The sequence below is a fragment of the Lepeophtheirus salmonis genome, chromosome 3 (assembly GCF_016086655.4).
Source record: "Lepeophtheirus salmonis chromosome 3, UVic_Lsal_1.4, whole genome shotgun sequence".
NCBI classification, from domain to species: domain Eukaryota; kingdom Metazoa; phylum Arthropoda; class Copepoda; order Siphonostomatoida; family Caligidae; genus Lepeophtheirus; species Lepeophtheirus salmonis.
The window spans coordinates 20,511,529-20,535,021 of record NC_052133.2 but is presented as its reverse complement, the minus strand read 5'-3'; the positions used below and the strand labels follow the sequence as shown (position 1 = coordinate 20,535,021).

The 23,493-nt window shown below is 32.3% G+C and overlaps 6 protein-coding genes across 7 annotated transcripts in view; 4 read left to right on the top strand and 2 right to left on the bottom strand.

Annotated features, from left to right (window-relative positions):
* The window catches only part of LOC121114586 (phospholipid-transporting ATPase VD), a 267,528-nt gene that overhangs the window by 129,175 nt on the left and 114,860 nt on the right, over positions 1-23,493 (top strand). The gene's annotated exons all lie outside the window — the stretch shown is intronic.
* On the bottom strand, positions 974-2,450 carry LOC121114580 (E3 ubiquitin-protein ligase rnf146). The gene is made up of 2 exons (XM_040708584.2): positions 1,710-2,450; positions 974-1,623 (listed from the first exon to the last, which is right to left on the bottom strand). Exons 1-2 carry the CDS (start codon positions 2,224-2,226, stop codon positions 1,556-1,558), a joined length of 585 nt encoding a protein of 194 aa, XP_040564518.1. The 5' UTR covers positions 2,227-2,450; the 3' UTR covers positions 974-1,555.
* EMC4 (ER membrane protein complex subunit 4) lies at positions 2,608-3,411 on the top strand. Its single transcript, XM_040708585.2, has 2 exons — positions 2,608-2,875; positions 2,942-3,411. Exons 1-2 carry the CDS (start codon positions 2,668-2,670, stop codon positions 3,268-3,270), a joined length of 537 nt encoding a protein of 178 aa, XP_040564519.1. The 5' UTR covers positions 2,608-2,667; the 3' UTR covers positions 3,271-3,411.
* Positions 3,667-5,061, top strand: Ctu1 (Cytosolic thiouridylase subunit 1). Its single transcript, XM_040708583.2, has 3 exons — positions 3,667-3,849; positions 3,905-4,121; positions 4,190-5,061. Exons 1-3 carry the CDS (start codon positions 3,799-3,801, stop codon positions 4,933-4,935), a joined length of 1,014 nt encoding a protein of 337 aa, XP_040564517.1. The 5' UTR covers positions 3,667-3,798; the 3' UTR covers positions 4,936-5,061.
* On the top strand, positions 5,097-7,519 carry LOC121114577 (uncharacterized). Its single transcript, XM_040708579.2, has 3 exons — positions 5,097-5,299; positions 5,367-6,511; positions 6,573-7,519. The coding sequence occupies exons 1-3, from the start codon at positions 5,170-5,172 to the stop codon at positions 7,134-7,136; spliced, it is 1,839 nt and encodes a 612-aa protein (XP_040564513.1). The 5' UTR covers positions 5,097-5,169; the 3' UTR covers positions 7,137-7,519.
* On the bottom strand, positions 7,134-17,706 carry LOC121114578 (apicoplast pyruvate carrier 1). 2 transcript variants are annotated; one of them, XM_071887130.1, is made up of 8 exons: positions 17,312-17,706; positions 9,343-10,037; positions 9,033-9,163; positions 8,849-8,955; positions 8,267-8,638; positions 8,084-8,207; positions 7,525-7,781; positions 7,134-7,476 (listed from the first exon to the last, which is right to left on the bottom strand). In XM_071887130.1, the coding sequence occupies exons 2-8, from the start codon at positions 9,533-9,535 to the stop codon at positions 7,278-7,280; spliced, it is 1,383 nt and encodes a 460-aa protein (XP_071743231.1). In that variant the 5' UTR covers positions 9,536-10,037; positions 17,312-17,706; the 3' UTR covers positions 7,134-7,277. The 2 variants fall into 2 exon arrangements, with proteins under 2 accessions (XP_071743231.1, XP_040564516.1); XM_040708582.2 differs by lacking the exon at positions 17,312-17,706 and adding an exon at positions 16,197-16,333.

The window sequence follows — 23,493 nt, the reverse complement described above, 5'->3', positions numbered from 1 at the left end:
GATTTTTTGTAAAATGTATTTTAAAATTTAAGTAATTTTGGTATAATATCTATTTTTCAAAACTTATAGTTATATAAGTCAAATCCGGACAAGAGTAAAATTCACTTAAAGCAACTTTTTTGCAGACCAACTGCTTCGCAGCATTATGTTACAAAATCCAGTGAAATCCTACTTTTTTACGTAGTATTTCAATATTCTAATCTTAGAAATTAACAGATCGGAAGATAAACAATTTTTTGAATTCCAACGGGACATTTTTTATATGTCATTTGTTCAATCAATCTACTATAATGTTGGAGGAAGATTTGTTCAATATAATTGGCTTGACAATCTCAACGTTTAGAAAGTTGAAAATAATCAAAGAAATTAATCAATCTTCCATAGAAAAAATATAAAACTAGAATGGGCATTCGGTAGAGCGCAAACTCCCCCTTAAAATCAAATTGAGTTACATATCTCATTTTGTACAAAAGTTAAGGTCGTTTATTCATTTTTTACGCCTTATGTTACCTTGACATTTCAAAATTGAATGACCTCTTACTGTAACCATATGTAATCTTCGTACCAAGTTGGATCAAAATCGATCGGCAACTTTTGGCGTAACCCTGGTGACTAAGAATCAGAGGCAAAAATATATCATCCGTTTTACTTCGTTGGCAGAAATTATAGCTTATTTAAATGTGAAATAAATATGCTTTAAAATTAATAATAAATTGTCTTATTGCATTGTGCAAGTACTTGAATAATGCAAAAATAGGAATTTTATGTTTACTTCAGATAAGAGCTTCATTTTTACTAGAGCGCATGACTATGAGCTGTTCTTATCCGAATTTTATCGAATAAATATATTTAATCGTCGACAAATGCATTTATTAACAAAATACAGTTACAACATGGATTGATACATGGGCGAATAAGTAAATGTCTAACAGTAATCGTTGATTTAATACGGATGAAAATAAAGCGATAGATATTGATAATAATAATTATATTTTCGATATTTTATTAACTAGAAACACATTACATGAATAATTTGAAATATCTCCCTATATTATTAAAGTCAATAATTATAATGAAATAAATGGAATTAAATGAAAATTCAAATGAATTTTTACAGAGATTACGAAAAGAAAAAAAATGACTTATACAAGATATAAGAGTCAGATAAGGTAATTTCATACTATTTTGATGGCATGCTTAAATTGAAAAATTAGTTAACTGGTGAGGTGATTAATTGAACGGAAATACAAAGAGAATTGTTTTAATTGAACTAATATGAAGTGATGTGAACTGACTTTGGTATTTTATATATTATATATAGAGAAAAAAAGAATATACAAGATTTAGAATGCAATCAATCGAGTTCATCAGATCATTTGTGATAACTGATAACTAATTTAAGAAAGCAAGCTATAAAATCTTGTCGATGAGTAGGCTATTTAGAAAAAATGTATTGGATACGCTATGAATAGACATGTAAATGTAAAACGAATGTATACGATGAAAGAGTGAATTTACATAGAAGGATTGGCCAAATGTGTTTCAAGACACGGATTCATTTCCTGGGACGAAGTCTTCGGATACTTCTCCTCCTGCCTCGGGTAGATAAGGCTCTGGTTGTGTCTGTATAGAAGAAGGATCAACAATGTTTAAATGATTAAATCTATGAATGATGTCATCCTTGTTAGAAGAAGAAGAGTTATCCTTACGGAGTCCAGCAACACCTTTGGAAGGAGCATCGAATACGTCCCGTTTGATTTTCCTTCGTCTCCCTGGGTAATTCTTCCTATACTGAACTTGATTTTCAAAGTCGATGACGTAAATGAAGCCTGCAATGAGTAGTTCTGATGTTTTGTCCTCTGTTGCCTCCTCCTCATCTTGACTATCGCTCCCCTTGCTCAAGGATAGATAAATGTTTTCCATCTCAAGGGATGTTCTTTCGTCATAGCGCCACCATCCGTCACGTCCCTCATAGAACCAGGCATGGCCCTTTGATACGCTCCCCTCCTCTTCCAATGCTAAAACGTCTGGACTATCCAAATAGCCCCGAGAAATAGGTCTACGGCACATGGGACAAGCTTGATTCTGTGCAGAGGCTCCTTTGACGCATAAGAAGCAGAAAATGTGATTACAGGGTAATTTGATAGGCTGAACTGCCTTTTGGAGGCACACGGGGCACTCTAAGGGAGAAGGTGAGGGGCTCTTGATTTCAACTTCTTCCGCCATTCCAAGGAGTAGCTTTAAGTTGAATAACTAATATAGCCTTAATAGTTACTTAGAATCCCTAAATTTGGTGGCAACTTGCAGTTGCTAACAATAGACGTAAAGGCTTTTTGATGTCACAGAGAAAAATATTACTTATTATTAGGAATAAATGGAAGGTTACTATAGCAATAAATAATAAAACTTAAAAGGATCCTTTTTTACCCATGACGTCAGACCTTTCAACTAGAGTCAATTTTACCAACTAAACTCCTCTACATATACATTCGACCTTGATCCCATTTCCCCCCTGATTACGCATTCAAAAAAAGTGGCTCCCTTGCTAGTTGTTTGACTCATTGCGCATTCGTTCCAAAACTCTGCGCTCAATCCCCCTCTTCTGTTTCGGTCCGTTTTTTCCTCTTACTTACTAACTTGAGTAACTTAATACATACATACATCAAAATGTCATCTTCCGTCGCAATGACGACTCAACCCTCCCGACACCGATCCAAATGGAGCTTAGACTTTGCCACTAAGTCAAAGAGTTCCTCCTCTTCTTCCGATTCCTTGCCTCCTGGGTATAGTAGCTCTTCTACGAGCCTTCACGCTGAGGCCGGCAGATCCACGGATCCATCTTTGAAAACCAAAAGATCCTGGGAAATTGCTTTAGGTATGGCTTTGAGGAAACGCTACGGTTTGATGACACACTTTTTAATCTATTGTTTCCACTTTACAGGGCCCATCAAGAACATTCCCATGAACATCTTCGTGATGTACATGACTGGGAACACGATTTCCATAATTCCTATAATGATGACCGTCATGATGGCCATCAAACCCATTAAAACTCTTTTCTCCGTTGGAGCTACCTTTAAAGCATTTGATAGCAATCACAATACTCTAGGCCAAAAAATCGTTTTCATCATTGGGAATTTAATTAATGTGGGACTTGCTATGTTTAAATGTCATTCCATGGGGATACTCCCTACACATGCTTCTGATTGGTTAGCTTTTGCAGATCCCATTGAAAGGATGGAATGGGCATATGCACCTACGTTTACATAGTTCAATACTGTTTTTGTTTTTATGATAATTACTTCTACAACTACGTCTCTATATCAGTTATAATTAATTCATCTATTACCCTCATAACTTTGTTCCAATAAAATTAGAATAATTATTATAATATCTATAATAATTTATATCCATATGAATGTATATACGTCAATTCGAAACCTCCGAATCTGAATGTTTTAAACGGAGAATCGCACTTTCTTATAAAATCATTTTCTGACGGACCCGAAAGAAACTAATTTCTAATTAATCAATTACGAAAGTATGTGAAACAAAATGTACCCTAAATCGTATAGTATGAGCATACACAGGTCCGGTTTGTACATGCAGGAGCCTCAGGTTGAAGTTGACGTTGCTGATGTTCTGACGTCACACCTTTTAAACTACAGTCACTAGTGTGAGAGTCGTCAGTCATGATTCATAAAAACAGTCAAACAAGGTTACGCACATGGTATAAACCTCTTAACTAAGTCATTAATAATTTATATGAATAGATTGACTACTACTATTTGATTGAACATGCCCCGAATTTGTTCGTCCAAAGAGTGTGAGACCAAAGCTATTTTGAGAGTAAGTCTAACAATAAAAATCATTTTCTACTCCTCAAACCCCCTCCTATTTTCAGCGTCCAAAGACCGGAGATGCACTCTGTAAGGAATGTTTCTACTTAGCTTTTGAAACAGAAATACACCTTACTATTGTTACGAACAAATTATTTACTCCTGGAGAGCGTGTTGCCATTGGGGCCTCGGGTGGAAAAGATTCTACAGTTTTAGCGCATACTCTCAAAACCCTTAATGATCGCTATAGTTATGGACTAGACCTTTTTCTATTATCCATCGGTATGTAAAATACCAAATAATTTACTTTTGTTCATATAATTAATGATTGATTAATTACAATAACTTAGATGAAGGGATTTCTGGCTATCGTGATGATTCTTTGGAAACGGTCAAACGAAACAGAGACACATACAAACTTCCTCTGAAAATACTCTCCTATGAAGACCTTTATGGATGGACAATGGACCGAATTGTTCAAGAAGTAGGAAGGAAGAATAATTGTACTTTTTGTGGAGTTTTTAGACGCCAAGCTCTTGATCGTGGTGCTGCACTTTTGAAAGTGAATAAAATAGCAACGGGTCACAATGCAGACGACATAGCTGAAACTATTATGATGAATGTTCTACGAGGTGATGTAGGTCGTCTCTCTCGATGTGCAGCTCCTATAACTGGCTCCAATTTGGGTGAGGGTGAAACGATACCTCGTGTAAAGCCCTTCAAATATGCATACGAAAAAGAGATTGTCATGTATGCTTACTTCAAAAAATTAGACTATTTCTCAACAGAGTGTATTTATTCTCCTGAGGCGTATCGGGGACATGCCAGGGCTTTTATTAAAGATTTAGAAAGCATTCGACCTTCTGCCATCATGGACATAATTCATTCAGGTGAACAAATGGTTATGAAGGACTCTGTGATGGAAAGACTTCCTTCTCAGGGAAAATGTTCAAAGTGTGGCTATATTTCGAGTATGGAAATATGTAAAGCGTGTATAATGCTTGAAGGACTTAACAAAGGTATTCCTAGACTCGGTGTTGGAAAAAGTTCAAAGGTTGCACCTGCAAGAAGGAAAATCGGTCCAATTGATTTTTGATCCCATTTCTTCATATATATATGTTATGTATATAATTATCCATTGTTTCACTGTGTGAATGATATAGATATTTATGTAATTAATTGTGAATACGATATCATAAAGATATTAAATGTTAATATTTTATATTAAGGAATCAAATTATTTAATAAGAATGTAGCCTATTTCGTCATCTGGCAACAATGTTTTTATTCAATATTAGAGTAATTAATATTTGATTCAAATAATCCCGCCATGATCATCCCTGAAGAAGGTACCTTGTCTCTCACTAATTCGAATGATCCACAGGAAAGGACAAAACTATATCGATTTGCCATATCTACATTTTTAAAGGATGATTGGAAAGTCGCCCACAGACTCTTGAGTAAATCAAATTATTTATACATTGATATTATGTGATACTTTTTGGACTTGGTCTATTTTAATTTTAGATTTGATAAGAAATGACAAAATATTGAATGATGCCATCGTGGGAGAGCTAATTCAATGTATTTTTGCTAACCATGTGTCGAATTCACATTGGTTTGCCCTTCTTTTTTCAGACTCCATAACCCATGCCCATGAAAGTCAGAGTCGTGATCTCTTGAAAAAATTTACTGAAAAAACATCAGATCCATTGAATTCTCCCGTCATTCAAATTTTAAAACTATGTCATGGAAAAATTTCTGACTTTTTCCAAAGTAAAAAATACGATGATGCCAATGAATGGTCTCGACTTCTCATGAATTACACTTCAAAACTTGATAATAAGAGTATTTATAATCATTTCCTCGAACTCCATGTCCGTTCTTTATTTCCTAATATTGAGAGTAATGCACTTTTGATCGAGGAATTGTACACTTCTCATAAAAAAATGGGCAGGCTGAATTTAACACTAAGCTATGTTTACCTTCTTCAATCCTTTAAGAATCCGAATTCAAAGAAAGAAGATGTTCAAAGTGTTCTTCTTCATATTTTGGAGTCGAAAGAGCTAAAATCTGAAGGTATCACAAAGTTAGTTCTTTATGAAGTTCTTAAAAATACTTTGTTGGAAAATAATGACTCCGAGAATCGGATTCCCTACCTAACCTTTGCTATACATTTGATCAAACAAATTTTGAATATGCCTCTATCAAGTACATTTACTCCAAATAGAGTGTATCTCTATCAATATATGTCGACACTCATGATAACCTTGATCGAACTATCTCCTCCAGAAGAAATGAAATGGAAAGCTGAAGAGTTGATAACGTTCTTTAAAGAGGATGCCATAAAAAACATCCAGGATTCTTCAGAGGAGACTCAAATTTGGTTCGAACAAATGTTATTTAATGTAGGATTGAATTTATCATCTAACGAGGGTATGAAAAAAGTAGCTTTTGACTGCTTTTCAATGAGTGGAGCTTATTTATTCCCAAAAAAGTCATCAACAAATCAAGTGATTTCATGTTTGGCGGCTATTGGTCTTGGTTTGGAATTGAACTTGATTCAAGAATGTGAGCTATTGATCAATAAATCTCTTTCTACAGCAGAAAATGTTATAGAAGATTGGGGTGAATCAGCTCCTAATATTTTATCAACTATTTATCTTAAAAGAGTACGTATTTAATTCACAATGCATGGAGGATTTACACCAATTGCTTATAATTTCATTTAAGGTACAAGTAGCATTGAAAGCCTCGGAGGACCCTCAAACAAAAATATTAAAAATCATTGATGAGTGCTTACAGGAGCCTCGACTCCCTGGCGAGACCATGGAATTGATTAACTCTATTCTTAAATCACAAAATCAAGAGTTTCAACGCCCCAGAATTAGGTGTTTAAAGTCTGCATTGAATAAATCTGGAGTTAATCGTTCGGATCTAAACCATGGTATTCACGTGTTTATTGAGTTATTTAAAGAACTTTTAACGCCTTCAGCGAGTGAAACGATTCAACTGGCAGAAATTAAATCAATAATCAATAAATTGGTGGAGAGATTGGAGGATGTATCTGGAAGGAGTAAAGAACTCCAGGATTGTCTGTTTTATATATTTGGATATTTATGGAATTACTCTTGGAAACTAGAATTTTTGGATAGTGACACGCCCTATGGAGAGGTTTTGAGAGATATGTCATTGTCTTTGAGGCCTTTCATTCCAACTCATGGGGAATATTTAGACATGAAGATAAAAAAATATAATTATAGTAATATAGATGCACAAAGCAACCAAGAGACATGAAATAGAATAAACTATATTTCAAACAAAACAAGACGCAATTTCCACTGAAAAGTATTACACACACAATATCTTATATCTTATTTTAATATATATATATATTATCACAGTCGATTCTCCTCTTGAAATTAGTAATTAAAAATGTCAACTAAAATAATTATCAGAGGGAAAAATTAAAACACTAATGAGGGATCCAAATCCAACAAATGTTAGAAAACCATATAATCCTCCCCATCCTAGAGTTTCTAAAATATATCCGCTGAAAGAACCCAATAATATATTGTTGAATATATCTCCTGTGGCAACTAAGCCCATCATTAATTGACCAAGATTCGACCCATATCTAAAAAATATATGAGATAATAAATAAATATTATAATAAAAAATGTACCTTTCTTGAGCGATGGGTGGTTGAGTAGAAAAGACTGAGGGAAGGGAGAAAAGGATTGAGCAAAGTCCGATACCATAGGCCAAACTACCAGAATCTTTTGTATAATAAAACGAAGCAAGTAGAAAAGTGAGAACTGTGGTTGATACAATCATAATATTTTTATATGATGTCTTATCCATAAGTAATCCAAAGACAAAGCGGCCCAGGAAGTTGGCAATTCCTCCAATGGATCCAGTAGTTGATATAAGGAGATCATTCTAAATGACGTTATAAATAAATAATTTAGTGTCATCATAATTAAGATCAAGCTTAAGAAAAGCTTCGTAATGATTCACTTTTTTTTTTAAATTGAATATGTATTATCATTGTAATCAATAAGCATTAGAATATGATGTATTCTTCCGCAATTGAGTCTAACGGTGATATTATGAACAATTACAATGTATGTACATACAATTTTATTTTTAAATTTGATATATTAAAACTAAATGCCTAAAGAATTACTCAAAAAACAAACAAAAAATGATTGATTGAATTTATAGTTAATAACAAAACTTACCTTGATAAAAGTTTGGCCAAAGGCTTTGTAGAAACTTATAAAGGTATTGTTTATGAGTATTATAAAGAAACGGGTCAACCATAGAGATCGAAACTCAACTTGATTAATTATAAAATACAAATTCCTAATTCGTTTAAGAAGAAAAATTCATAAAATTGTCGACGAATAAATATTAATTTTAACCTTTTAAACTGATTCACAGAGGAATCTTCTGTTCTATCCAATAACTCTTTTTCTTCACAATCATAATCCGTATAGTATGATCCATCTTGAGGTGTAAAGCACGGAAAGGAATCCCACATTAGAAAAACTCCAAGACTTAGTAAAATACCGTAGACGATTCCAAGAATCTTGAGTATACCTGGGACTCGATCTAAAACTTCTGACTGATCAAAATAATTTTCCTTGAAAAGGATATTTGTGCTACTCAAAGAATCGTAGGAGCCCCCCTTTTTGGCTAACTCATTTGGTAATAGATTACTAGGATTTAAGTATAGCGTTTGAAGCTCGTTAAAAAAGAAACCGCCAATTCCAAGTCCAGCAGTGACGATGCCACTAATTAGAAATAAAGAATTATAATCCAAATACTATATCATGAAAAGTAGTTAGGGGAGTGATCTAGCATTAATGGTACAATAAGAATAATTACACATTAGAAAAGACGATATGACGCTAAGTGCCATCATGTATGATATATATTAATTGACATTTCTAAAAGCATTCAATGAATGTACCAGCAGGTGGGTCTAACTCAATGTGTTTTACCTGATGGTAGCTCTTTTATCAGGAAAGCATTTCATAGCTAATGTGATTGTAGACAAATATGCTAGATTTTGGCCCAAAGAAGGAATAAATCCATATGTAAAGGACACCTATGTTTATGAAAAAAGAGAAAAATGAGGATCAATACCATTTAATTGCGCTTACAAACTTTCGTTGTTATATGTACCTGCCACAAGGATCCGTCGATAGAATAGAGACTCATAAATGTGTGAGACATAAATATCAGTGCCCCAATAAGAATGCATGGTTTATGACCCGTAAACTGTACAATGAATCCAGATAGACACATTATGAACCCTGATAAAGAGGAGGGAAATATGTATGATTGATAAGATCTATTTTGGACATGCAAATATCAAATAATTTCTTATAAGTGCATTTTGCCAAATGTGCATACAATTATAGGTACACGTAAATGTCAAAGAAGTAATTACTACAGTTATTATAAAATATGAATGTAGAATATATCGACTCACCCTGTGTCACACCAAATAAAGCTGCAACTCGAATAAAATCTCCATATGTTACATCTGGAACCTCTGAGCGTTTTCTCATATAGGAAACCAGATAGACCATCATGTTGCCAAAAGTAAAATTAGATCCTAGAGTGAACATAATGATGAACGCTCCAAAAACAACCAGGGAACGGCGAAGCGTGCTTGACCCCATTGCGTATCTCAATTATCAGTACAAAATAGCCTCGGACGCGTGAAAAGAATAGTTTGTATCAATGGAGAGAGCCTTTGATCGTCCTTCTTGCACAGAATGTGGTAATCCCTTAGAACCTCGCTGGTTTTTAGAGATGTAGCCAACCAATGAGGAGTAGATTGCGGATATGAGGAATATGAAAATAAATATAATGCCAAATATTGTAACATTCACGTATTTTGAGTCCTTTAACAGGGAATCTTCAAATTGAGACACAAGGATTTGAGTGGATCTATTGGTTTCCTCTTGTTTCAAATCCTGGCGTTCATCAAGGAAGTAAATTAAACTTAAATTTCTATCTCCGAGAAACTCTGAAGGCATTCTGAAGTCCTTCGTCTCATGATTTTATTATTCCTCTTGATTAAAATGACTTTTTTTGCTCTTACGGTCCCCGGTATTCTACTCGCTGTCTATATAGTAGCTCTCTTTTTTTTTCTTTTCTCTTTTGTAATAGTGATTGCTCCTGAAATAGTACATATTTTTTAGGAGCGTGGATTGTTAAACACCGAAAATTTGATAAGGAAAAAGCTTATCGAAATATTCTTTGACTGAGTAAAAAAGAAAAATTCATTCTCGAAGACGTTTTTTACTAATAATGCATTTATAGAAAATCCCATTTTGAGCAATACGATTACAACGTCTCCATGTAGTAGTAAACTACATGAAAATCATTGCTAAGATGGTATTTCTCCATTTAAGTAATTGCTCAATGAATTGCAAGAAACAACCATAAATAAATCAAAATAAATAGGATATTTCTTGATGCGTACATCCTTTTCAAACGTTGAACTACATAATTTAGATGACTCACGGTCTTACTCAAAGATTAGGAAATATAAATCGTATATTTATTTGAAGGAGAAGGCAAAGACAAAAATGTCATGAATAAATGTTTATACATCCATCCTCACGCCTTGATTATGCCATTAAGAGTCTTAATTGGTTTCCTGCTCTGACTACACATTAAAAATAAATAATATTTCCTTCGTTGTGAAATCCAAAACATTTCACAATCATGGAAAATTGATGCGTGAAAATGGAATGAAATCCTTAAAGTGTCTTATTTTAGTGTATTTTTATATAAATATATATTATATCATATTAATATCATCCTTATGTCTTGATTATCTATCTTAAATGTCATTTATTAGTAGATCATCATCCTAATGATATTCCACGTAACATTAATTAAGTAATTTGAGAAAAAAAAATAAGGAAACGAGCTAGGATTTTGAAAATATCATACACTCTTCAACTGTATAAATTAAATGCTACAGCAAATTTATACATATTATGTATATTCTTCCAATTTACTTACCTTAGCAGTTAATGTATACCTATGTGTGCCTACCAAAGTAACAGTACTCCTGATGTGTTGTACTAAGGAACCACACCCATGGGCACGGTTTTATGTGCTTATATTTATTCTATGTATACGCACTCCTGATCCTTAAATGTTAAAAGTATTACACATACGAGTATTACTGAGATCTGATTAGTTTTTTATATCATCAAAAATTAGGAGCTAGGTTAGTAAATAGTCATACCTCTCTAATAAAAACATTTTATTTGTTGTGATACACATAAATAACACTTGATATCTAGTTCTAAAAGTACATAATATAGATACTATCCATGAAGATTATTGAATTTATACACAAGTTTATAGACAACCTTTTTTTTTTTTTTTTGTGGGAGGGTTTTTTTAATTTTTTAGAAAAAAAAATTTAAAAAATTAATTTCAAATATTAAATTTTTTGCATATTTTTTTTCAAAAATACACAGCAATTCACTAAAAATTAAATATGTTGGATTTTTTTTTCAAAAATCCATAGCTATTTCCAAAAATTAATTTTTTTATAATTTTTTTTTATAAATCCACAGATACTCACAAAAATATTCCAAAATTCTAGTTCAAATGTTAATTTTTTGGATTTTTTTTTAATTTACATTTATTCACAAAAATTAAATTTTTTGGAAAAAAATTTCAAAAATTATATTGCAAATATAAATTTTTTGGAAACAAATTTCAAAAATTCATAGCTATTCACAGAAAGTTACATTTTTTTGATAAAAATTTGATAAATTAAATTTCAAATATAAATTTCAAAAAAAAATTCAAATAAGGAATTTTCTAGTAAAAAGCAAAAATTCCTTTCTTTCTTTGGGTTACCCCGCTTTAGGTTGATTAGGTAGAGATTACATTTGAAGTTACAGTTCTGGTGGGATTTAAAAATAAGTGACCTTTAAGAACAAGAATTTTGTAACAATTCTGCAGTTTAGATGAATACAATTTATATTTCAGTTTGGTAAGCATCGTTTGAGGGGGGGGGGATGTACCCAAGTGTTTTCCCATAGTTATGACACTGGTTGCAGCAGAATACTGATCAATAATGTATATAATCTTAAACTTTCAATGAATTTGAAACGTTCATGATAAAATGTGGGCTCAGTGAGAAATAAGTTAAGAAATTAAGTTGATCAACTGCCCTATTATGCACGGCCATGTTCTCTTTTTGCATACTCTATAAAACATCCTTTTACATTATAAATTCATAAAATGTCTGTTTTAATTTGGGACAAATTTAAAAAGAAAAAAGGAAAAAATATTTTCTAAAAATACCAGAATCAAAATGTAATTCCGTTAGAGAAAAATTATAAAACCGACACCGACAACAAGTGTCCTCTTTTATGGAAACCAAACTTTGATCACCTTAAAAAAATGGTCCTCTAAATATCTATAATTTCTTGTTTCAAAAAATATATGTAAAGTTAATGCTATCATGTATTTTTTTCTCAGTTTCTGGATAAAAACAGACAAAGAGGAGGGATAAATTTTAAGATTCTTAAGTGGAAGTAATACATGTATGATCAATGATCATTTATATCTTTGAGGGATCTGTATAATGATACAAGTCTCAGCCAAGTTAGAGAGAGTCACTCCAAATAATTTGTCAATCTGGAGGAAGTTATCTAAGGCAAAAAACTAAGGATGTATAAATGTATCAGAATCGACTAAAGACTATCGATTCCACAAATACGTAAATTTTGTACAATTAAGCTTGATTAAATCTGATTTGAATCGGGTTTTTTTGTTTGAAATTATAGGGAAATAAGTACTATTGTATTAGAAGGGGCCTGACTAACATATATTAATAACTATTTATTCCAGTCAAAATATGTACAAAATCAAATTAAACATTTTTAGAAGGATCTCCTCCAGTTTCTACGGCCAGACAGTGGGGAACGTTGCTGTTAAAAGTGAGGAGAGAAAGGGAAGAAGGTCACCTCCAGGAGAAGAGGGGTAATTTCATCCGAGGGACATTAAATACTAATTTATTATTTAAAGATATGAAAAGTGTGTGCGAGTACCTGTTTTATTGAGGTATTTGCTCTGGGCGCATGATTGGGGTGCTCTGTAATGTGTATATATTTTTTTAAATTAATGAATATTATAACTGGCTATTAATTTAAGAAAAAAATATGAAAGGGGCCGAATTTGATTTTCTAAAAAAAATAATATTCGAAATCCCCACATGTTATATGTCGAAATATTAAATTTAACATTAACTTAAATTTTTTGTAACAGAAAAAAAAAAAGACCCAACATATTTATCTATGCTCCAGGCCTTGCTCACGCTAAAATCGAGGATGGTGGGTGAGAAGAATCGGCTGACATTTGGGTATCTGTATATGTCTAACAAACAGGTGTTAAAAAAATATGAAATTTTAAGATCTGCTTCTTTTTGTAACTCCTAGCTAAATTATTTTTTTATTTACAAAAGCTGTCCTCATTATTCTTTTATCTTTGAAGAGAGAAAAACAAGGATAAAATCATCACTAGTGCATGAAAGACGAAAATTAACTCCCCGAGTATTTGTCGTGGAGTTATAAGTCTAACTCCTCGTTGGACTCGGAGTATAATTGAGGATCGACATTACGGTAATTTCTGCTTATATCTGTGCTAGATTCGGAGTGGGATATGTGTGTATTTGCTTTATATCATTGCTGCTTGCATCTAATTTATTGAAACGTTAGTACAGCTAAGCTCCTATCTTCCCAAAGATCCTTCATATTGTCAAGGTGACCCCGTTAATTTTTTATTTTAACATACTGGCGTTTCATATTATTTGAATCTCTGATAATAAATACAACTTTGAAATGAGATTTTCCAGGGCCGTGGGTATTTTTTCATCAAAAGCAATAGAATTCCCCCGTAATTCTTACTCATTTCAAGCCCTTTCTATAACATATTGATTTTTTACTAAGGATATGATGATGACATCAAAGGAATGTTGATGATTAATACCAAATTCCATGTCGAACATTCATACACTTTTTACTAATATTAATAAATATATATTAATATAATCACACTATTAGAATACTCCAAAATACACATTTTATACCTTGGAGAAATTGCTTTGTGAGATATTGAATATCCTTCTTTATTCTTCAAAAAGGAAATAAAAATACCGTTCTGCAAGTAGGTATTTATTATGTAGTTAAAATATTTAAACTAATTTTCTCACAAATAAAAGTGTTTCCTAATAAGAAATATAAACTGTATAATGCATATCGTATGCAAAGTTTCTTATAACTAAGCAAATTATTCAAATTAATTAATTGGATATTAAAGCAACTTGAAATGTATATGATTTAAGTGAGATACACTCGAGTCTTTAGCAATGATTAGGGATTCTTATGACGACGACAAATCCGTTTTTTAGAAGCACTATCCTTTTAATTGATATTATGATGATAGTTTTTAATAGGTAACAGAAGTTGCTTATTTATAGAGGAAAAGCGGTGTATGTTGACACATTTAAATTTTCTAACAAGTTTCTATCAATTGTGTTCCATTATTTTTCAACTATTTATAATGGCTACATTATCTACGACTTTTTAAGGCTGGTGAGTACACCCAATCAGGGTCGTCCCCAGGATTTTATTTGTGGGAGTTAAAAACTCTTAAAATTTGAGACGAAAATAAAACATAATATTTATTCCGGTTATTAAATATTCTAAATTTCCCAGGACAACCCCTGCCTTTCAACCCAAAATACTACAGTGTTCTGCATTTTCCAAAGCTTTAATCATTATTCTTGAAGAGATACATATAAGTTAAAAGTAATCACTAGTGAGAGAAAAGACAAAGAGTAAGATGTAGAATTTGTGTTATGTGTAGGTTCTTGTTGGACTTGAAATGTCTTTGTTATTTGTGTTTATTTCCTTCATATCATGACAGATAAGCGATTTCCTCCTCTCAAACATTATTCAAATTGTATGGGTGACCATGTTCATTTTCCGTTTTTTTGTTTTTTTTTTCACAAACCGGATGGTCATATCAGGCACTGATGATATCGAGTGATTAATATTCTGGCGGTATGTAGAAATAAGATATAAAATAATAACCTCTGGTAATGTCCCATTTCAACTGACACCTCCCATAACCTGCGCCACATCCTAAACTGTGTCTCAGGTTCTGAATTAACACTTCAGAAGTAACTTTTTCCCCGTTCCTTCATTTTTATTTTTTCTCTCAGAAACTCTAGTATTTGCTTAAATTATTTAGATTTATTGAAAATAGAATAATATCTTCATAATGTACAAGTTGTAACTTGTATGCGCAAATTGTAAAAGTTGCAACCAAATACTGAGATGAATAATTCATTTTAAACACACAGACATTTGAGATATGAGGATTATGCAAAAAGCGAATATTCCTTGGATTATTGATATATTATTAATGGTGTAATTGTTGAAAATTTTGAGAATGATTATTAAAGACTATTTGTTAAGCACTGTTTTGTGGCAAATTATGAAGCTTAACAGTTTTCATATTAATTGTATATACATATGGTAATAAGTAATTTTAATAGATCAAAATAAAATGATAACATCAATCAGTAGTAGCTAACTAAAATGACTGATGTTGTAATTCAATAAATCAGAATGAGACGGAACAAATTGTAACTTGTACAATCTGTTTATATAAGTATATATTTAGTATAAATTGATAAAAAACATAGTAATGTATTTATTTATAAAACTACAATACTTTTTTATTTATTTAAAAAAAAAAAGAAGGATATCATGATTTCATTTGAAAAGTGTATCTGTTTGAAAATGCCAAATCACGGAATTAAAAAAAATAAATCGTTTACAGATGAAATAAATGAAGGTCAAATGGAACATGGCTGAAGGCTTGTTTCAAATGATTCAATTTAATAGTGGTTCACATTTTTTCTCTCTATATTTTTTATTATTTATTCACTTAATAAGTCGAATCTAATTACATTGGCCGTATCATATCTTTAGATCCTTCTTACAATCAAATTTGTAGATATATTGATATTTAATATTATACACTTTAAGATGATGTACAGTTAACTATTCCACTATATTGTTACGCAGGGCTATCATCTACGCGACTGCAAATTTATGAAGGAAAATACAATAGTAATCTAAAGCAAGGGATTTTAGTGGAATTCTTACGTCACAAAATAGTGCAAATAAACGGAACTTCAATGTAGAAATACGATTTCCGTTAATAATGAAACACAAAAAACCCCAGTAACAAAAAATAAATAAAGAAGAAGAGCTCTAAAAAACAGCTTACCTCCTACAAACAGACTCCCACAATTTCCTCATGAAGAAGAACTATGCAGATGAGAACATCAATAATCAGTTCCTTGAGTCAAATCCCTCTATTCCGCTTATTTCTCTACAATGGTAGTAACTGTCGTATTTTAGAATGAATCTGCAATAGAAAAAACAAGACATACCTGTACGCACACGTAATAATGGCAGGAGCGTAAGATAAGTAATTTACCTCTACAGAGTACAGTACACTCACTACACACTACCTACCTAATAGCCTGAGATTTACATTAACATACTTATGTTTTACTCTGTGATTCCTCTAATTGATAGCATAATGAATTGATAGATGATAAGCTTCAAAATTTCAACATTTTAATTGATTACATCAGTCGTATGATTAAAAATTAGAGCAAATTGAAAAGTCTGTGTAATGGAGCTAAATCCGCATATAGAAAACTGCTATTTTCAGATGAAAAGTGAACTATCTCCGGATTTTTCACTAATCGGAAAACTGCTCTGGAGAAAATTGCACTTAGAAGATTACAATGGAGGAAAATTGCACCCATTTAGTTTAAACGTCATAACAAATCATTATAAATTCGTTAATGTTATTTATGAAAAATATCAAAACATATTTGTTTGTTCCATCTCTCAAGGGAGTACCTTCAAGTGTGAGTAATATTATTGCAATACTATTTCCTTCATTTTAAAAAAAAAATACAATCCAATCTTCTAAGAAATCGATCAAAAGGATTGGTAAGGAGGAGGGGGTAGGTGGGGTGGGTGGAGTAAATACCTTAGGACCTCTTGAAATATAGTTGAATACCCTGCGGCCTCGGATTGGCTCACGTGTAGCTTGGTATTGCTAAGCCACAAACAATTCATCCAAGGAACCCTTCTAATGGCAAAAAATAGTTCCAAACCCTTGGGTTGCGGGTGGGCACTTTGGAGTATTTATGAGAACAAGAATAAAGTGATTGTTAAAAGGTTAATCATTAATTTGGAATAATAATATTAAAAAAAAACACATTAGTGTTAAACATTTTAAGGAGCCACAGGCAGACTAATAGCTAAGAGTATAAATATTTCATGAAATGTGGGTAATGGAATTAAAGTAATGAAAATAATTACCAAAGTTGGGATATTTGTAAATATCCTTGAAATGGGAGAGAGTCCTTCTCGGTGAACGTCCAAGTACTTTTAAATGATATATAAATATTAGTGTTGAGACTTGGTCCAGCACCAAAATTTTTTTTGGGTTCGGTCTAAAGTGATTTTTTCTAGACAGATTTGGACGCAAGAAGGTAGAATCAGAAATTTCTAAACCGTTGATAAGTCCATGGTAGATTATAGTTGAAAAGTAAACCTGATATTTCCTAATCTTGTTTCGAAATATAAAAAAAGACGTAGGAGGAGTGGATATCTTGAATGCAATAACAGCACTGAGGAAGGGATATTAAGGAAAGAGCGGTGGCCTATACTTAACTGGTCAGTAGTGCTTCTGATGTGCAAGCCTTACGATCCATGAAAGCTAGAACAAATGTATATCTCCCTTCCTTATAATTCATTCGTCATATAATATAATAGACGCCAATCCTTCATGAAGCAGAGAAACAAAGCCTCAGTATCCGTCCATTTTTTTGAGAGGAACAACTGGCAAAAGTTGACAGAAGGCAACAAAGATGTCCGCTTTATTAGGTTTATTTCTTAGCTAAGACGTTGTAAATGTACAACGTGTAAGGGAAGTGCAAAATGTGAGTGTCTCAGATATAATATTAATCTGCTTCTCCTTTCTTTCTATAATTGTCTCGAATAAGAATAATCATATTCAATTTTTTCCTAAGAGCATGAAATTTTATTTGTGTAAATTCAAAATTTGCTTATCTTAATATCTTTAATTCATTTTTCATGTAACAATAACAATAATTTCTCAAAATTAGATACATTTACTACGGATACTAGCGATAGCTTTATTAATTAACCACCCACTATTGGAGCCCCATGGGTCTTCTTAGATTTAATAAAAATATAACTCTCTCATTTGAATAATTAATAGATAAACTTTACCCTCGACTTCTTTCCAACCCTAAAAAATCATCACCTTTAATGGGTTAATAACCACAGTCAATTAAAATTATAATTATTGCATTTTTTGATGAATTATGTGAGTAGAATTGAACATGATGACTTTATTGATTAGGATGAAAAATTGTTGAGCAAATCAGTATTAATTGGTAGCCTGCAAGATATAAGTGCTATTATAGATTTTTTCTCTAATACTTTAAAAAATTCAAACGTATTAGCAACAAGGAGTACAAAGTTTTAATAATGATCCTTTCAGCATATATTTATGTAGTCTATCAAAGTTTCCAACATATAATTTTAATTTTTACTCATGAGTTTTTAACAAATTTCATATCCTTACTCATTGACTATTAATTCATGTAACGTTTGCTCATAAGTAAAAATTGCTTGTGAGCGTAGTTATTACAACTAGCCAGTTACCATATTTATTTATGAATGATAATGATTAAATTTCAGGCCTGATTTTTATACGAGATAAGGTTAGGGGAGGGTGCGTATTAATTTGAAAAATCATATACAAAGGCATGTTGTAAAAAGAAACCGAAAATCAACATGGTAACTCTAACAATTTGAAGAATGTTTTGGACATGGACGGTCTCTAAGCTTCTGGACTGCACTCTTCCGAAGAAGAAACGCACACCGGCTTCATAAAGCGACTGGATGTTTTGCCGCGTATTATTAAAATTATTCACTGTTTAGAAGAAGAAGAACTTAGTTTTGGTTTGACGACGTAATTGTTTTCAATAAATTATATAGTGATTTTAAATTATTTAATTGTTTCTTCTTGGAAAAGAATGGAATGGAAATGCTGTGCCCCAGGATATAGACAGGACAAGGGCATAGAAATCAAAGCAAATTTGGAAATCGAGGACAACCTCACGTTCAAAGCTTTCCTACGACATCAAAGGATCAGCAACACTTCAATCTCTAATTGTTTTGGATTAAAATCGAATAAGATCAATTCCGTGACTGAAGCTATCAATATTACTGCATATCTGGGATCAAAGGAACTTTTACTCGCAGCTTCTTTGTGCTGGTCATCTGCAAACATCCATAATTCATTCTCACAATAATTATCTCAAGGTACATCTCCTCTTCGATTTTGTGCACTATTTTCAGCGGCAAGAATCAATATGACACGTGTGAAGTCATTTTGAGCTTGTTGTATAGATTGAAAGAATTCCAAGAATTGGAGACACCCCAAACATCAAAGTTGGAATTTTTAATAGAGCAGTTGACACTACTCTTCCAGAACCTAAAAGCGAGGAGGTAGAGTGCAGGCCTTCTTTCTGTTTTGTTTTTTGTGGCAAAATATGAGTACTACCCTCTACGACCAAATTTATAGATCAAATACTCTCACAATTCCATGTCCCCAGCATATTATTGCCTTTTCAAATGATGTAACTGTGGAAGCAGGTTTGCCAGTTTCAACCTTACAATATTTAAGTACCAGAATAAAGGACCTGAACAGAAGAGAACGAAATGTGACTCTTATAATTGATAAGGTCTACTCTGTTCAAAGAGTGGGGTGTGTGAGAGGCAAGTTTCTAGTAACTGAGAACAATCAAACCACTGAAACTGTCCTTACCTTTCTGATAGAGTATGCAGGGGGAAAATACATGGATGTTGTATCTCTTATCCCCGTGGTAAATTTGAATGCCGAATTCATTTTTAATCAATATATAGTCATCACTATACCAAATTGGATTTATTGTTGTAGCATTATCTGTCGATAACCACCCAGCCAACAGGAACTTTTACTCACAGCTTCTTTGTGCTGGTCATCAGCAAACATCCATAATTCATTCTCACAATAATTATCTCAAGGTACATCTCCTCTTTGATTTTGTGCACAATTTCAGTAATATCGATGACTATTTTCAGCGGCAAGAATACTTCAATATCCCCCTGAACTCTCTGGGTGCCAAAACGTTTTTACGTCCCAATTTTGCTCACATTAAAGAGATCTATCACAAGGAATCCATGTATAAAGTAAGACAAGATCATAAACTTACTCTCAAGTCTCTCCATCTGACAGCAAAGGAAAAGGTGATCGTGCAGTTACTTGATTCTATTTTTCATGAAGCAAGCATTGGATCCCTTAAGTTTTACTCGAATGAAATTTGAATTTGTACGGACCATGTGGAACATCTTAAATGTGAAATCACCAACAGTTGGGCTGAGGAAAAATGACAATATTAGAAAACCCATCACAAAAGAAAATCGTGAATGTTTATCCTTCCTTAAGGAGTTTGCCAACTTACTCAATGTTTGGGAAGATAGTGGTGAAAGAGGACTCACGAAAGAAAATGTTTTGGCAACTAAGCATACTTGTTTGGCTGCAGCAGATCTTGCTGAGTACTTGCTGGATAGTGAGAATAAGGACTTCGACCATATATTGCTTGCCATATCTGACTGTATAGAGGGAAGATTCAGCTCGTATAGGCAACTAAGCGTAGCTAATTATTATATTAGTGTTACACAGATATTGGAGGCAGAAAAGCAAATCAGGGTAAAGTGTCTCTTAAAATTCAATTGTATTAAGGACGTGATGACTGATGTAGATGAGAATAAAGTTGAAATACTTCCCATTGATTGGGAGCCTTCAGACCTAGAGAAAATGAGCAGCATTGGAGAAAGTAATGTATTGTATTTTGTTGCTGGATACATCGCATTCTCTCTCAATAAGAAAACGAAGTGTTCATCATGCAGATCCCTTTTAGTTGGCAATGACTCTTTATTTAACACTGGCATAAGATGGATGGCTGAATCCGAAGAGGAACAAGTTAACTTCGCTAAGTTGATAAAAATTATGAGTAGAGAAGGGCTCTCAACACTAACCGATATCCTATTTCTTACTTGTTTCAATCTATCAAAAACATGGACGAAGAGCTCCATATCTAAAATCAGGGATGGAAAGCGATTTACTGCTCAATTTCAGATACCCTCGGGTTGTTTATTTTTTAATAGTCCCTGTAAGAACTGCAGCAAAATGTTCAACACAGTTAAACATTTGCCCAGCACTCCAAATTTTGAGAGATTTTATCACACTAAACATAGCTGGAATTACAGAAAAATTTATAACGCCTTTAATTTTATTTGGCCTCTCCTTAAAAATCCAAAGTCCTCCTACAAAAACAACAGGCAGATATTCTGCTTTCTCTGTTTGGATTCCAAGGGCGTATCAGTCTTGATGGAACTATGCTGAGGACATATTAGACTACTACCACTCATTGTCAGATAAAAACTTACAATTCTTGCGCCGTTTTATGCACAATTATAAGAAATTTAAAAAGCTATTCTGGATCTTCAGAATAACTATTGTTTCATCCTTTTATTTAAATATTAGTTAACTACTGTTCATTCGTTTTATGATTTTTTTAGCTATTTTTTAGCTTTGTATTGTTTATTTATGTATTGTCCAAATTTAAAGAAGGAACGTTTTGTTGAAAATGGATACTAACGTCATATATAGCCATTTTTCAGCATGGTTGACTTTGGTTTAGGGAATTAATGTTAAACTAGAATGTTTATTTATATATTTTTTTTTTATGTGTAACTTCTCTGAATTAATAAAGTCTCCTGCCACTACTGTATCAGACAGTCTAAATCTGTCAGCCATGATTGCAAGATTGGGGTAGTTCAGTTTATTTATTCCTGAATAATTATTTTTATTTTTCTTCTTCCTTTTTACTATCAAATTATAAAAGTCCTTCTATCTTTATCAGACGGTGAGCACGCAGGCATTTATTGCTTTTTACACGCTTGGAAAATCCCTTGGATTTTTTTTAATAAAATAAGATATTAATTATAATACAGATATTTAAAAAATATATATTTTTTTTTTAAATTGACGCATAGCAGAAAAAAAATTACTTCATACGGAAACCTTTGAGCTCAAAATGGGTTCTCCGAAATCTATTTATCTACGTTCATTTCTATTGTGAAGACGCAACTTTCGGAATAGTTAAGCCTTTGCTAAATCAATTTTACTTTTGGATGATACCTTCTACTATATACGTCATATGAACTAAACTAATGAGTGTTCTTTAGCTGAAAAATATTATATTTATTAATTATATTCATTAATGATCTTTATATAGAAGTAACACAGTAGTATGTAGTTAGCATATAATTGGATAATAATGAAGTAGAAATCACTGCTCTTGCCTGATATTATGCTTGCTTGTCAATCCATGAGCATTTTTTAATATCAATAGTCCATCATGTCGATTGATAATTATTAATTGATAACGGAAAACTCATTAGTGCTTCTTGCACTCAAAAAGTTGTGGTGTTTCTTTATTGTTTAAAGTACAAAGACGGTAAAGATTCGAACTACATTAGAACCACAGACTAATGTGTTGTGTTGGTATCATGATAATTAATAAAACAATATATGTTTCTCCAAAATGATCATAATTAATTTAAATAATTAACATATAGTTAATAGCATATGTACAACACTTATTTTTCAAACTATCATTTGAAATGAATTTAATTATACAATCGCATGTATCAATATATTAAATATCATTTTTCGGCCAAACGTCTCAAATGACCTAGGTGAGATCTCCGTTGGGCAAATTGTTCTTCGGCAAATGTCCGTTCGGTAAATTGTCATTCGGCAAAAATGTTTTCATCTAATTGTTCTAGAACTTATAAAGGGCCTTGGTACCAACGTAATTACTAACCTCAATGCAATCCCTAAAAACACTATTAATTTTAACAAAATCTCCTGAAAGTAAATGTAATACTTATTTCAATAATTATTACTTTGCTACAACTGATCTACTAAGAGAGTGACGGACAATTTGAACTAATTACTAATATATTCAGCGTACTTGAGCTTACTATTAAATGCTAGGTTTATTATTTTAATAGAACCTTAAAAAAAATGACTTGACTAAAACAACTTTTTTTTATTTTGGTAACAAAGCTAGACAAAGGACTGCAAGGCCAACATGATCTCCAAAAGAGAATTTTTGGATGTAGGTGGTAAGTTACTTGATGCCCCACAAACAAGGACTTATTAAAGAGTACATAAAAGCTTTGCTCCCCTACAAGTTTAAAAGAAGGAACACAAATTTAATCGTAATTTATATACTTTATTTTTTTAAATTTATTATTGAATATATATGCTTCATCTAAGATAAACTCAAAAACTTAATAAATTCCAAACTAAATAATTGATTCTTCTGTAGCCTCTTGGAGGTCCCATCAGTCTC